The sequence below is a fragment of the Xyrauchen texanus genome, chromosome 9 (assembly GCF_025860055.1).
Source record: "Xyrauchen texanus isolate HMW12.3.18 chromosome 9, RBS_HiC_50CHRs, whole genome shotgun sequence".
Taxonomy (NCBI): Eukaryota; Metazoa; Chordata; class Actinopteri; order Cypriniformes; family Catostomidae; genus Xyrauchen; species Xyrauchen texanus.
Genome location: NC_068284.1, coordinates 15404123 through 15419090, shown reverse-complemented (window position 1 = coordinate 15419090; position 14968 = coordinate 15404123). Strand labels below are relative to the sequence as shown.

The following is a 14968-nucleotide window of genomic DNA, read 5'->3' as shown; positions in this document are numbered from 1 at the left end:
CCCATGGGTCCAGTTTGTGTGCTCCTTATACCAAGCCTTTGTGAGCATTTTTGTGTGATTGCCTTGGATACGAGCAGTTTCTGAATGTCAGTCCTGCTGTAAATTCCAGGATTGTAAACCCCACAAAGCACATTTTTTTGTTGAGGCAAAGTCACAGAGGTGCTGATTAAGTTCCATGGTAAATTCTGTATACTTTTTAGACATTTTCCAATGATTATCTGAAGTCTATCAACCCACTTTGCTGAACAACATCTTTGTCAGTCTGTGTTCTTCATGTCTGTATTACAGTAGTTGTCATTGTTTAAATATTTTTAGGACTTTTCATGACTAGTATCCATGCAGTTCTGGTACTGAATACATAACCTCTATGGAACTGTTAGTTGCCTCAAATTGTTTTATTATGTTGACACATGCTGTTACTTAAATTATAGCTCAAGTTATAGTCCTATTTAAACATCTAAAATTAAACCAGTTTTTAACCTTAATTCGATGAGACATGCAATAAAATTTAAAGCATTATCAAAGTTACACTGATCCTCCAGGAATATTATATGGCTACTTTTCCTCATCCACAAATAACCACTTGTCCAATGCTCAATGTATAGTTATGTTCAGTGTAATAGATGTGATCCTGGCTGATTTTCCATTTACAGGGACATGAGTAAGGAAGATTTATGTCTAACTGATTTATATTGGTGTGGCTATCCTTATGAGGACTCTCCATAGACGTAATAATTGTTATACTTTACGAACTATAGATTCTATCCCCTACCCTAAACCTCACAAAAAACTTTCTGCATTTTTACACTAAGTGATTTGAATGGTTGGGATGCTAGAAATGCCCTCATAAACCACATTTATAGAATAATACCCTTGTAATTACCCCCCCATTATGCATTCTAAGCACAGCTACTGAAGATGCAATTGGTGCTGGCTGCCATTTATTTGTGTTTGTCAAGCAATAAAATCTGTCTTTAATGTCTGCAAGAGGGTTCTAGGCATAAAGTGCAGTTGAAAATGGTTTTAATGAGTCATATAGCAAGGGCACTTACTGCAGAATTGGCATGACTACAGTTCACCTGTCAACTTTTGTTGCCTGGCTTACGCAAGTCATTATTAATTGCCATCAATTGTGTGCGTGATACTTTTTCCTTGTTGTGTGTCACACACTACTTTTAAATGCAAACATCAGCATAATTGATTACTTTTGCATTCTGCCCGGCATTCATGTTTTCAAAATGAGACTGTGGCCCCTTAGGTTGGCTCAATACTACTGTGTATTAACATGCCATTTACGTTTTCTGCTTAGATTTGACAGGCTTTGACAAGCAACAACTATGGTTATCAAGGCCTCAATGATGAATTGTCTGTTACCTTGACTGCAACTCTCTTGATGGTAAGTACTGACAAGGGTACAGCAAGTGTTTTGATTGTATTTATACAGAGCAGATTCTCAGCTTTTGTGAATTTGGTGAAGCCAAAATGGACACCAATTATTGTAGTATTATAAAAAATGACTATTTACTGTGCACTTCTCCTAGTGTTTCAAAAGGCTATTTTTGAATTTCTACTATTGCTGAATAATATGCATTGGAAAAAGGCCAGTTGATATCTTTGAACTGTGGAATTTCATTGTCATGTGTGACAACAAAGAAAATATCTGACACATCTGGGTAACCTTTAATGTACCTAGTTGCCAGCCCAATGGTATAGAAATGAGAAATACAGTATACTGTATGTGTTTTGTGGAGTTGTGCGGTTGACTAGTAGCATATTCAATTCAGCCACCAGGGTGGGAAATTCAAGGTCATTGCCAGAAGTAAAGGATATTTTGGCTCCCTGTGGGGAGGGAGGTGAGATAGTTGGTGAAGCAAAGCATGAGAGTGTTAATGTTGTGTGCACAAGTACACTGCCAGTTTTGCCTTGACACAGTGCACAACCCCCTATCCTGTGCTATGACAGCATGCAAGTCCAGGATCAGATCCCATTAGCCACCTGCAATGACCAATAAGCCATTAATAAAACTGTAAGTCAAAGTCTGAAATCAGTGTTTTGATTTTGACATTTTGTCCAGTGTTCACTAAAGCTCCATATTAATGATGCAGTACTCTTACAGGCTTGCAAAACCTTCCATTTTCTGGATCACTTCTTTTTAGTACTGCAATCTTTATTTTAGTAGCCCAGATCCTTTATCCTCAACCACCCTTTTAACTTTGAACACATACTTATGCAACATTTATGGAAAACCATTTCAGTTTAATGGTGATGGTCCACAAGCACTATCAACTGACTTAATGGTCTGTGACACAAGTACAGTAGTACAGTCCAATGATGTTAAGAGAATTAAGACGACACGCCAGTTCCACGACTGTCAGCAAATTCGACACACCCAGACAAAAACAATAGAATAGTACCTTGCAGAATAACATTATTTTCTCTTTGTGAGTGTATTTCAGTTTCAACTCTGTTAGGTAACTAGGCTGTAAATCCACTCTGACTGTCATGATGCGCAAGTAAGTACTGAGTAATATTGATTAACAACATGTACTTACTATAGGTTTATGGTTAGGTTTAGGGTTAGTTGTTTGCAATTATGAATAATTTACTCTTATTACTATAATAAATACATGTAATATGTATAACAAGGACACTGTAAAATAAAGTGTTACCCATAACAGTAATGTGATTCTCTGATTTCCCATCCAATTGTGCTATAAGGAGATCGCAGTATAAAGGCTTTAATAGGTTTTTCCAGCTACTCAGTAGCAGTTCTAGCTTGTTTGGTGCCCTGGGCAAAACCCATTTCAACACGCCCCCAAAGTTGTTGACCGCTGTATAGCCCCCAAGATGCCACCCTGAGCGACCGCCCATGTCAAGCATGCTTAAATCCGCCACTGCAGCAACTATGCAGAGTGTTGTGTGAACACATTCAAGGCCAAAAAAATATTTCATTGCCCTATACGTCACTTTCAATAGCCCTGTGTATTGGATTGAAACCTCTTTAACTAGCAACAATTTATTTCATGAGGTATGAAGAGACATTATTATCCTCTATGGGACCAAAACAACTATTATTGGTGGTTTGCTCTTTGCCTTAAGCAATCGAAGAACTGGCAGATAATGAATTTGATATCACACAAAACACTCAGGACAATGCACTTGCTGCCCTTGTTAAGGTCTGATTTATGCAATGTTTTGTATGATTTCCAGTAGAAACCTGTTAACATTTAATAACCTAATCTTGATCCCAACAATTTAGTGAATTGTAGACCAATTTCAAATCTGCGTTTTATCTCTAAAATATTGGAGAAAGTGTTTTTTAAAACAATTGTATTTGAGCACTAATTCCATCCACAACATTTTCCAGTCTGGTTTCAAAACGCTCCACTGTACGGAATCTGCTTTACTAAGATTCACAAATGGTGTTGCTTTGGTTCTTTTGGATCTCAGTTCAGCATTTGATATGGTCAATAATACTACTCTTATTTTTCACCTGGAGCAGTGTGTAGGTATTTAGGGAACAGTTCTAAATCAGTTTAGTTCCTACCTAACCAATCAAATGTTTCTATCTGTCTGGATAAACATACTTCATCTACTGCTCTTCTCTCCTATGGTGTAATGCAAGACTTGATCTTGGCTCCCAATCTTCTCTCATATATATGCTACCAATGGGTATCAACAAATACAGTGTTTCTTTTCACTGTTATGCAGACGACACCCAAATCTGTTTACCTCTGAAGCGCATTGACAAACATATCACTATTAGCCTGTCTAAAGGAACTGAATGCATGGCTGTCTCAAAAACAGAAGTTATTTTGTTCGGGTTCTAATGACAGTAATCACAATGACCTCGAGTTAGGTACTCTTGAGCCTTTTACTACATCATGTTCTTGGAAATTCTTGGGCTTCTTATTTGACAACAACCTTAAATTTGATAAATGAATGCTGTGGTAAGGTTTCTTTCATTTACGATTATTAGCCAGATTCAAAACGGTTCTCTCCATGAGAAACCTGGGAAAAGTAATTAATGCGTTCATCTCGTCTCATTTAGACTACCTGGATTCCCTTTATATTGAAATTAATCAATCTGCCCTCAATCATCTACAATCGGTCCAAAATGCTGCAGCTCAGATTCCTAAAGAGCAGAAGCAGTTATGAGCACATCACCCCAGTTTTAATCTCACATCATTGGCTACCAGTCAGATACAGCATTTATTTAAAAAAAAATATTCCTTAACAAATCAATATACAACCAAGTGCCTCCATATCTTTCAAATTTGCTGGGTCCCCACATGCCTACTTGCTCCCTAAGATCTGATGACCGTGGATTACTCCACGTTCCCAGATCTGGATTAAAGCAGGGGATCGCGCCTTTACCATTGCTGGCCCAAAGCTCTGGACAATCCGCTGACTCATATCAGAACTGCTCCCATTCGGACTGTTTTTAAGTCTACCTCTTTTCATTGGTGTTTAACTTGCCTTTATGCCTTGTTTCTCTACCTTTTTTATCTTGTCCTTTGTTGTTTGGTTTTATTGCTCTGTATGTCATACTGTAGAGCACTTTGGTCAACTTCGGTTGTTTTTAAATGTGCTCAACATATAACAAATAACTTTGACTTGACTTGATTGTGTTTGACAAAAAAACTTTAGCTAGCCCAATGAGTGTTGTCCTGTATAGCTACGTAAAGGAGCTGGTTAATTGAATAATAGACAAACACAACACACCCCATGCTCTTACTCAATAAATAGTTATTTTACCTTTTTAAATGTGATATTTAACTAACCAGAGTAATAACAAGCTACACTTTAAATTTACAGTTTCAAAGTTACACATATTTATAATCAATTACAATAACAATGTTTTTACAAACTATTCCACAAAAGAAGATCATTGGAATGGAAATTATATGATAGACTTTCCATTGTGAAACACTAACATTGGGAACATTGAAAATTAGAGATGACAGTGTTCTCGAGTTTCTACAGGTTTGCGTTTCCTTTTACAGAAGCTCTCTGAAAACAAACAAAACCGTCAGCAGTACCTACTAAAGGATCTATTTGAACTGGGTCTTTTCTTCCAAGATCAATATTTAGGGTCGGTTGTGTTTTCTTTCTATTTTTTGTCTTACATGTCAAAGTGTTGTGCACTCACATCTTTTTAATTGGCTCTATTTGAGGTGGATTTACTGCCATTCATAAATTTCTCTAAGATCCAGAGTGAGGAACACAGAAAATAAAAATCAACCCAGCAAATCACGGGGCTGTAAAAAGTGATGAAAAAGAACAAGAGGGGTTTAGGTGGGCATTTTGCTTTTGCTTAATATCTGAAAAGCATATTAAACTCCAAGAAGCTATTTTCATGACCTGTTTGACCAGATACACCATTTGAAAGGTTTCGGCTTCTTTTTCAAAATGGTTTATACACAAGAAACCTGCTATGATTTTCAGTTCAGTATACCAAAGATAAAATTGTCTGTTAAAAGTGGTAACCTGCAATTGTTACCTTAAGGAGCCATTTCTAATGGATCTAGCCCATAAAGGAATATTCCGGGTTTAATAAAATGGAGTGGTGGTGGCGTAGTGGGCTAAAGCACATAACTGGTAATCAGAAGGTTGCTGGTTCGATCCCCACAGTCACCACCATTGTGTCCTTGAGCAAGGCACTTAACTCCAGATTGCTCCGGGGGAATTGTCCCTGTAATAAGGGCTCTGTAAGTCGCTTTGGATACAAGCGTCTGCCAAATGCATAAATGTAAATGTAAATAAAACATTTAGGTCAATCAAAAGCATGTGTGACATAATGTTGATTACAACAAAAATGACTTTAGACTCATCCTTTTTCTGTACATCTATGAATTCGATTTTTACTTATAAACACTTCACTTACATTTGGCCCCTTTCCCATATTCTCTCACACACTTTTTCTGTCTCTCGCTGGGACTGCACACACACATACAGTCACACACAGACACATGCGTATTCCGTATAGAAAATTGTCCATCTGATGCTGAACCAGCTTGTTTTCAATTTCACAGAAATGTTGATAAAAAAGATTTCTTCACATGTATCAAACTGGTTTTGCTGTAGTTCATTTATATTTTGAAATGTCAAAGATTTCTACATTTTATCATTTAAAAAAAGGCAAATTAATTAGTCATTTGATATTTGTCAGAAATGCCAATGATATCAATCTTTTCACATTTCTGAACAGTTAAGCACCTATTAATGACTTACAATATGGTTTTAGATGAAAACCGTCGGGTTATGAATGATTTATAATCTTGAATTCCAGTGGGACAGAATTGACCAGCGAACGCAATTGGAGGGTTAAATCATATTTTTGACTTGAATAAAACCATTTAATTAAGATGTTACCACACGTAGAATATTTGAGGTTATTAGTTTTCTGTTTTTAGTGTATAATGATCGTTCAGCACCATGGACAGCGCTTTACGCCCGCACAAACGTGTTTTGAAGAATTTATTTGTGGATTTTAAACCTCCCCCCAGTCTTACACTGAGCTTTTCCCTAGACACAAAGGTTTTGTAAACCGTTTAAAGGGGAAATGTTGTGTGAGAACGCAAATAGATCTCCAACAGGTCACAAATCAGCTGGGCTGCAGAGGTTTGTCCTCGTAACCTGCATTTGGCGTCCCGTAAGCCTCAGTAGAGCAGACAGGCTCAGACATCAGCTGAAAAGGAGGTGCACTAACAAAAACACAGCACAGTTCCACTGCACATGATGACTGTAATCACCACACGGTGGAGCAAAGGGACGCCAAAGTCTATTCCCACTTCTGAACCAATGAACCGGGCAACAAAGTTCAGCAGTTGCATATAAAAAGAATGGAAGAGCTTAACTATTCTGCAAATAACAATTTTCTGGATTGTAATCAATTGCCAGAACGCCACCGCAAATGAAATGCTTCGCTTTCCCCCAGAAAACAATTCCATAACTCGTGTTCGATGTGCACCCGGAACGGATTACGATGATTGTGTCCAACCTGAGTGTGATCGGTTGCAGGAGGACGAATAGCGCGCTGTGCCTCAGTGCCGTTGAGAGACATTTGGAGGCGTCTTCCTCTTATCGCACCCTGAGCCCCACCGGGCACCTGCTCGTGGCGGTGTGCTTGGGCTTCATCGGCACTTTCGGATTCGTCAACAACCTCCTGGTTCTTGTGCTCTTCTGCCGCTACAAGGTGCTGCGGTCCCCCATCAACTTTTTGCTGGTGAACATTTCCTTCAGCGATCTGCTGGTGTGCGTGTTGGGGACGCCGTTCAGCTTCGCGGCGAGCACGCAAGGGCGATGGCTCATCGGCGACAGTGGATGTGTGTGGTATGGCTTTGCCAACTCTTTATTTGGTGAGTGTGCTTTTGAAAACGCATGTTGTCTTGTGGAGTTTCTGCCTATACACGTGCGTTATTCAGTTGGCCAATTCTCTTTTGGCTGTAGCCTGCTGTTAAGATGATCATAAGTCGTTTCTCCGGATAAGATCTAAAAAAAAAATTTTTTTTACGGCAATGATTGATCAAAACATGAAAATAATAGAATATTCATTTTTTGTCGTTGTGTGCTTTTTACGCATTTGTAGCAATAACACGTTTGTTGTCCGGTGTCGTGCGTTAATTCACTTATTTCAAAATAGCGACAGAAGTCTTAAAGTTGCAGAAGCATCTCGTTTATTTCTTGTGGCAGAATGAGCTGAGCGCCTCCGTGCTCCGATACAAATACATCTGACTGGTGTGATTCTCTGTCAGTGGATCGGTGATCGAATCTGTTAAACAAACAAAACGCGCGATTCTGATCGAGAATGCGGGATTTTAAATGACTGATTCAAAACGTTTTACACTCATTACCTCTTCCTTAATCATATATCAAATAAAAGTCTATGAGACAAGTCTATGGTACCTTTCGTAATTCTAAGATTGCACATAATGACTTTGACCTTGTTTGATCGTTTTCGTTTCACAAAGGGCCGTTCAGACCGAGCACGTTCTTGCGCTTGACGCAGCGCAACGGATAGAGCAGAACGCAGGTGTCTCGATTTAAAAAGTTAATTGAACCTGACACGTGTCTAAAATACGTGGCGTTCATTCGCAAGAGAGAACTGTGAGACGCGGCGCAACGGTCAAACGCCTGTCTTAGTACATGTTTACAGTACAGGAAAACAATTGAAAAACAACGTGGACTGAGGAAACATATAGTTCAGTGTGAACGCCTCCCACTGTGTTACTATATTTTGTCGTTTAAACAATACAGTCAAATCAGTTACACGAACAATAGCCTAAATTGTCAAAAAATAACACCTCATGTATTGCACTCAAAGACATAAATCTGAAGTAAAAATAATGAAAGGACACATTTAAAAAAAATAATATTTTATGTTTTGACGTGAGGACATATAGCATTTAAAACATGTTTCCTCTTGTGTTAAGTACAGAAATGCAGTTCTTTGGAGGCTTAAAAATTTTATTCACTAAAAAACACTGTTTTTAGCCACGCAGGGTCACTGCAATTAAAGCCTACTTTAAGCACAATTTTTTCATTCATTACATGAGATTGACAGATGACAAAGAAGATACCAGTTTTGAAGATGTTCCACTTTCAAGAAGGCATGGCTATTGAACTCAGTCTTACTACAGTGCTCCCATGTCAATAGGCCTTAATGTTGGAGGAGTCCAAGTATGAATTAATACTTGGACTCCTCCAACATTAAGTAAGTTAAGTTACTTTTATAGCACAATTTCCCACATTATTATAACAAAACCCGATATGAATCTGATTTGAATGCACCAGAGTCCAATTCGTTAGAGATCGCTATTATTTGGGAAGCATTCATTATACAATATTTTTTTTGTATGTGCATCTGTTGGGTTTTCATTTTTGGCACAACATACAGTACAAACTTATGTTATTTATAAATAGGTATTTTAATTCCACTGTCTTTAATGTTTTGCACTGTGCAATGCAGAAGACATATGAAGTGCAATGAAGCGACTCTGATGCAACAGCAAACAGGAACAGATGTAAAGTAACAGGTATGAAGAGCAGCTAGCGTTATACAAGGCCACACTGCACCTGCAATGAGAAAAGCTCTTATACACAAATCTCATTACATCAGTGCACTTTGACCTAATAATATATTCAGATAAATATTGGTACTGTTGGGCGCAAGAATAAAAAGCAAATATGCAACTAACCAAGAGGGAGAGAACACCACTAAGGAGTTGATCCTGCTGCTTCTCTTGCAAATTAAATGCAAGAGAAGCACTAAAAAGTTTACAGGGAATATGACAAACACTACATCCTCTTTATGAACAGCATTTATGAATCAAATACTTAATGCATGGCACACCAATCATAAGGGAGAGGCACATCTCACAAATGAGAATTGAGCTCAATAATTTCAGCAAAAAAAGAAATGTTCTCTCACTTTCACCTGCTTTTAGTTTCAGCAAACTTACAGCAAACATGTGTAAATATTAGTATGAACATAAAAAGATTCAACAACTAAGACATGAACTGAACAAGTTTCACAGACATGTGACTAAGAGAAATGGAATAATGTGTCCCTGAACAGGGGGGGTAACAGTCAGTATCTGGTGTGGCCACCAGCTGCATTAAGTACTGCAGTGCATCTCCTCCTCATGGACTGCACCAGATTTGCCAGTTCTTGCTGTGAGATGTTACCCCACTCTGCCACCAAGGCACTTGCAAGTTCCCGGAAATTTCTGGGGGTAATGGCCCTAGCCCTCATCCTCTGATTCAACAGTTTCCAGATGTGCTCAATGGCTCTTTGCTGGCCATGGCAGAACACTGACATTCCAGTCATGCAGGAAATCACACAGCAGTATGGCTGGTAGCATTGTCATACTGGAGGGTCATAGCCTGCAGGAAGGGTACCACATGAATGAGGAGGATGTCTTCCCTGTAACGCACAGTGTTGAGATTGTCTGCAATGACAACAAGCTCAGTCCGATGATGATGTGACACACCGGCCCAGACCATGATGGACTCCCCACCTCCAAATCGATCCCGCTCCAGAGTACAGGCCTCGGTGTAACGCTCATTCCTTCCATGATAAACTCAAGTCTGACCATCACCCCTGGTGAGACAAAACTGCAAATCAGCGAAGAGCACTTTTTGCCAGTCCTGTCTGGTCAAACGAAGGTGGGTTTGTGCCCATAGGCTACATTGTTGCCGATGATGTCTGGTAAAGGACCTGCCTTACAACAGGCATACAAGCCCTCAGTCCAGCCTCTCTCAGACTATTGCGGACAGTCTGAGCACTGATGGAGGGAATCTGCAGTCCTGGTGTAACATGTACCTGTCCCAAAGATGTGATAGTCTAATGTACCAATCCTGTGCAGGTGTGGTCACATGTGGTCTGCCACTGTGAGGACATTCAGCTGTCCTTCCTGTCTCCCTGTATCACTTTCTTAGGTGTCTCACAGTACAGACATTGCAATTTATTGCCCTGGCCACATCTGCAGTCCTCATGCCTCCATGCAGCATGCCTAAGGCATGTTCACACAGATGAGCAGGGACCCTGGGTATCTTTCTTTTGGTGTTTTTCAAAGTCAGTAGTAAGGTCTGTTTAGTGTCCTAAGTTCTTATATCTGTGTCCTTAATTGCCTACCGTCTGTTTGTGTCTAAACGACCATTCCACAGGTGCATTTTCATTAACTGTTTATGGTTCATTGAACAAGCAAGGAAAACATTGTTTAAATCCTTTAAAATAAAGATCTGTAAAGTTATTTGGATTTTTACAAAATTATCTTTAAAATACAGTGTCCTGAAAAAGGCATGTTTCTTTTTTTGCTGATTTTATGAGCAACCGCATTCTCTTATAAGAGGCACACAAGCACGCTCAGTGCGGAATGTGCATAGACACTGACAGACATAATAATTATTAAAAATGGTACACTGAACCATTTAAAATTTACTAGTGAAGTAAAAAATTTGCTTAAAATAATTTACATCATTTACAAGATCTGTACGTGCTGATCATAGCCTAGTGTTTAAATTCTAAACTAAAACATTTAATTTTATCTCAAATTTGGTGAATCTTTGGTTGTATTGAAAAAATTGCTTGTCCGCAAATATTAAAACAGCAAATTATGTTTTATATGTGTACAGGGGGCATTTAAGGTATAATACAGTTGCCCCCCTACAAGCACACCCAGCCCCACTCTGGAACCCCTAGCCAAAATATTCTAGAACTGTCCTTGGCAACAAGCACCGCGTCTGAAACAGTGTGGAATGAAGTGACCCTGCCAAGAGATCACTGCTCAAGCCTGAAAAATAGACATGCTCTTTCTTGACAAAAACAATGTACAGTACATGACTACTGTACATATTTATTGTTTTGTATGCTCGTTTTCTACATAGCCTATGTTTGCTGTGTGGCATGTTGGTTGAGGTTTGTTATACGACACACAATTTAATCTGATTGCACTTTATTTTTTCAGTTTAATTTTCATTTAGTTAAAATAAATAACAAATAAAATGAAAAGTTTTAATACAAGCAGCATTATATTATTGTGTAGGCCATTGAGGAACAAAAATTACACCATAGCACCATAGACACATAGAGTGTCCAACTAATGGTATTATCGATATAGCCGGTTTTGGACACGGATACACACTGGTATGAAAATTATGGCATTGTGGAACGTCTTGTCTGTTGTCATATAGTCACTACCAAAATGGTCTGTGTTCATGGATTTTGAGTTTCTTTGTTTTCTGTTGAGATATATAGGGCTTATAAATGACCATTCCAGGTTCAGTACAAGTTAAATCCTTTAAGCTCTAAAAGCATTTTAAAGATTTCCTGTTTCAGTGGCATACGCTAAATTAAAGGCTTATAGCTAGACAAAAACACAAAACATGGAGTGTCAAGTGTTTGCTATTATTGTAAAGAAAATCAATTATTTTAATGATATAGATTGAGACTGCTGAAAAATCATAAAAAAGTACTTGTTCCCCTTATTTTTCTTATGTGATCATTATACTGTGTATCTCTGAGTGTTGGTGGCTCCAAAAAACTGCTTTTGTTTTGTTCTCAGTTATGTCACTTGTAACTGAGTAACATTTTTTGTTGATACAACAAAGCAATCAAACGTTATAGCTTTAAGTTAAGTAATATATCCCAGTATCCAAAAATGTCTCTCTGAGTCCAAAAGCCTCTCCAAACAAATTAAATATATTAATTGTAGAACTAATTACACATGCAAACACATAAATTACTAAAGGTATGCATTGCACAGAAACATGATTTTAGTAATGCGATTTCACAGAATGAGTGCCATTTGACTCGATGGGTCTGCATCATTGAGTTTGTGTTATTTACTTGCCATCATCTCCTGTTGGTCAAATGTAATGTTGTGCTTCGTGTATTATCTAATAATCTATGTATCTGATTAGCTTGTGTGCGGGCTCGTTTGAAAGATAATAACCTCTAAGTAATGGTATGTAAATACAGCAATATAATTGTCAAAGACATCTACTTCGCTATTTCTTGCTATATTTTTGACTTTGAGTAAAACAAAATGCTCTTTGAGAGCTTCCAGCACATATGACATATGACACATGGCTGTTGGATCAGTTTGATGTTTTTACTCTTTGCAATAATATGTACAGTGCAATTTTGTTTTTTAAAATAAATTATCAAAACGGAACACATCTGATTTGTTTGCAAATGTCAAAGCATGTTTTCAGTTGTGGTCATAAAGCCTGCATGCATTGTAAAGTAAAGCTTCTAAGCTTTCAAACAATACCTATTTTCTGTTGGTCAAGACTGTAGTTATTAATATTTTGATGATAATTTCTTTTTTCTTGTGGGCCCCATCCAAGCATAAAGGGTTAAGCTCAACCAACAGCATATGTACCATAATGTTGATTATCACAAAAATAATTTTGACTCGACCCTCCTTTTCAAAAATCGAGGTTACAGTGAGGCACTTACAATAGAAGTGAATGGGGCCAATGTTTGGAAGGTTTAAAGACAGAAATGTGAAGTTTCAAATTGTATAAATCTACATAAATTCTTCGATTAAAAGTTATCTGAGCTGTAAAGCTGTTTAAGTCATAATCTTTTTACGGTTGCTGTAGGGTTTTAGGGTTTATAACCTTACGTTGTCATGGCAACAAAGTTGTAAAATTGGATATAACTTTAGACAGAAAAGGTAAGAAACTTTACCACACTAAAATCATGTTTTCATACATATTATACATTCAAATTATTGTTGAGCAAACCTAAAAAATCAAGGCAACATGATGCAGTTCGATTTGAGTTCTCTCATCAACAGTCTTAATATTTGTTCTCAGTAACATTGCTTTGTTTTGCAAAAATTCTTGTTGAGAGAACAAATTATTTCTTGTTCAACCATCTATCAATTTGCAATACAATAAATTTCATTTTGTCACCATTTCAATTCTTTTTACATTAAGTTGACTGTAAACTTTTCCTCTGAAGAGAGGTATGTCTTGCAAGGCAAGACAGTACATACAATTGTCTGATATTGACACACTTTAGACCTCAACCCTTAACACAAAAACATCAATAACGGTGATAATCAACAACCCTCATTAAGTTAAAAGATTAGTTCCAAACCTTACCACATGACAAATGACTAACAGTGCAACAATAAACAACAGTAACAGTATAATTAAAGCCAATAAACAATACAAAATAAGCATATAACACTAACCGCATAATTTATTCCTGTTGAAATGCATGTTGGGGAACTCGCAAATCAGCAAAATTGTTTAACATGAAATTATTTTCTCAGAAAACTCTGTTTGGCTAGTTGGGACAACTTTTGGGGGAATAGTGTTGGTCTAACATGTGTTATTATGTAGATGAAAGCAATTCACATTTCCTAGTATCTGTGACTCAAATTCCACTATAATCTGTATTTTTTACAGTGTATTGTGATCTTGAGGTTATACTTTTGAAACCGTGTGTATTTTAATGTTTACAGATTGGCCCCATTCACTTCCATTGTAAGTGCCTCACTATAAGCAAAATAATTGCTAATTTTAAAGAAAAGGTGGGAAAGGTCGAAATAATTTTCTGTGCTAATCAACATTATGCCACAATTGCTGTCGATTGAGCTTAACTTGTATTGAACCTGGAATATTTCTTTAAGAGGATGCCATGGCTCTCTGTAATTTTGTTTCCCAAGTCATACATTGCTTGATCCTTTTGCCATAAAAGAAAAGTATTGAGGGGACAGAAAATATTGGGGAGAAGACAATCGAGAAAGGATGCAGACTGGATTCGAACAATTTTTGCACATTAGTACCAGGGTCAATGCACTGGAACAAGAATGCTAATCAGTAGGCACAGCTACTACTCTAAACGAAATGTACTAAATCATAGAATGTGAAAATTACATTAAGTTTAAATTTGTCTTCATATAGATTTAAAATTTGATCAGATAGGGTTGAATAGCCTATATTTGCTAGAACTTCCCATATTCCATTTATACCAAGGACATAACCACATATTCAGGATTGGAGGACAAATATAATACTTAAACTTTGGTGCATTTTTTGGGCTGCTGCCAGCAATTTTTCTCACTCAAATTTAAAATCTCATCATTCACACATAGTGTGGACTAACTGCAAAATATTGGTCTAATTTTTCAGAGAACTGCCCAAAGAATAAAAAAGAATCAAATTATTCATGATAATATTGTATGCATTTATAATCTTATGATTTTGAAAATATGTTATTCTGGTTCTGTTCACTCTGCCTCACTTTGAAAAGTCTACTAGGGGGCATTGTTTTGAGGCCTTATTTTGTTATTTTATGTAACAGAAATGCATAAATGATTGTGATCACTTAAAATGTAAAGTTCTAAGCCTTCAAATGATGCCTCACATGCCTGACTTATGTATGCGGAGACTTTAACGTTGTTAGCTTAAAATGTTTTTCCCCGATATAGCCTCCCCTTTGGAG

The 14968-nt window shown here is 37.4% G+C and overlaps 1 protein-coding gene across 2 annotated transcripts in view; it reads left to right on the top strand.

The window, feature by feature from the left end:
• Nucleotides 1–6887: 6887 nt before the first annotated feature.
• The window catches only part of LOC127649481 (pinopsin-like), a 66209-nt gene continuing 58128 nt past the window's right edge, over nucleotides 6888–14968 (top strand). For both annotated transcript variants that reach the window (XM_052134588.1, XM_052134587.1), the window contains exon 1: nucleotides 6888–7361. In XM_052134588.1, the coding sequence (XP_051990548.1) occupies nucleotides 6989–7361 (373 nt within the window). In that variant the 5' untranslated portion in view covers nucleotides 6888–6988. The remainder of the gene's footprint in view (nucleotides 7362–14968) is intronic.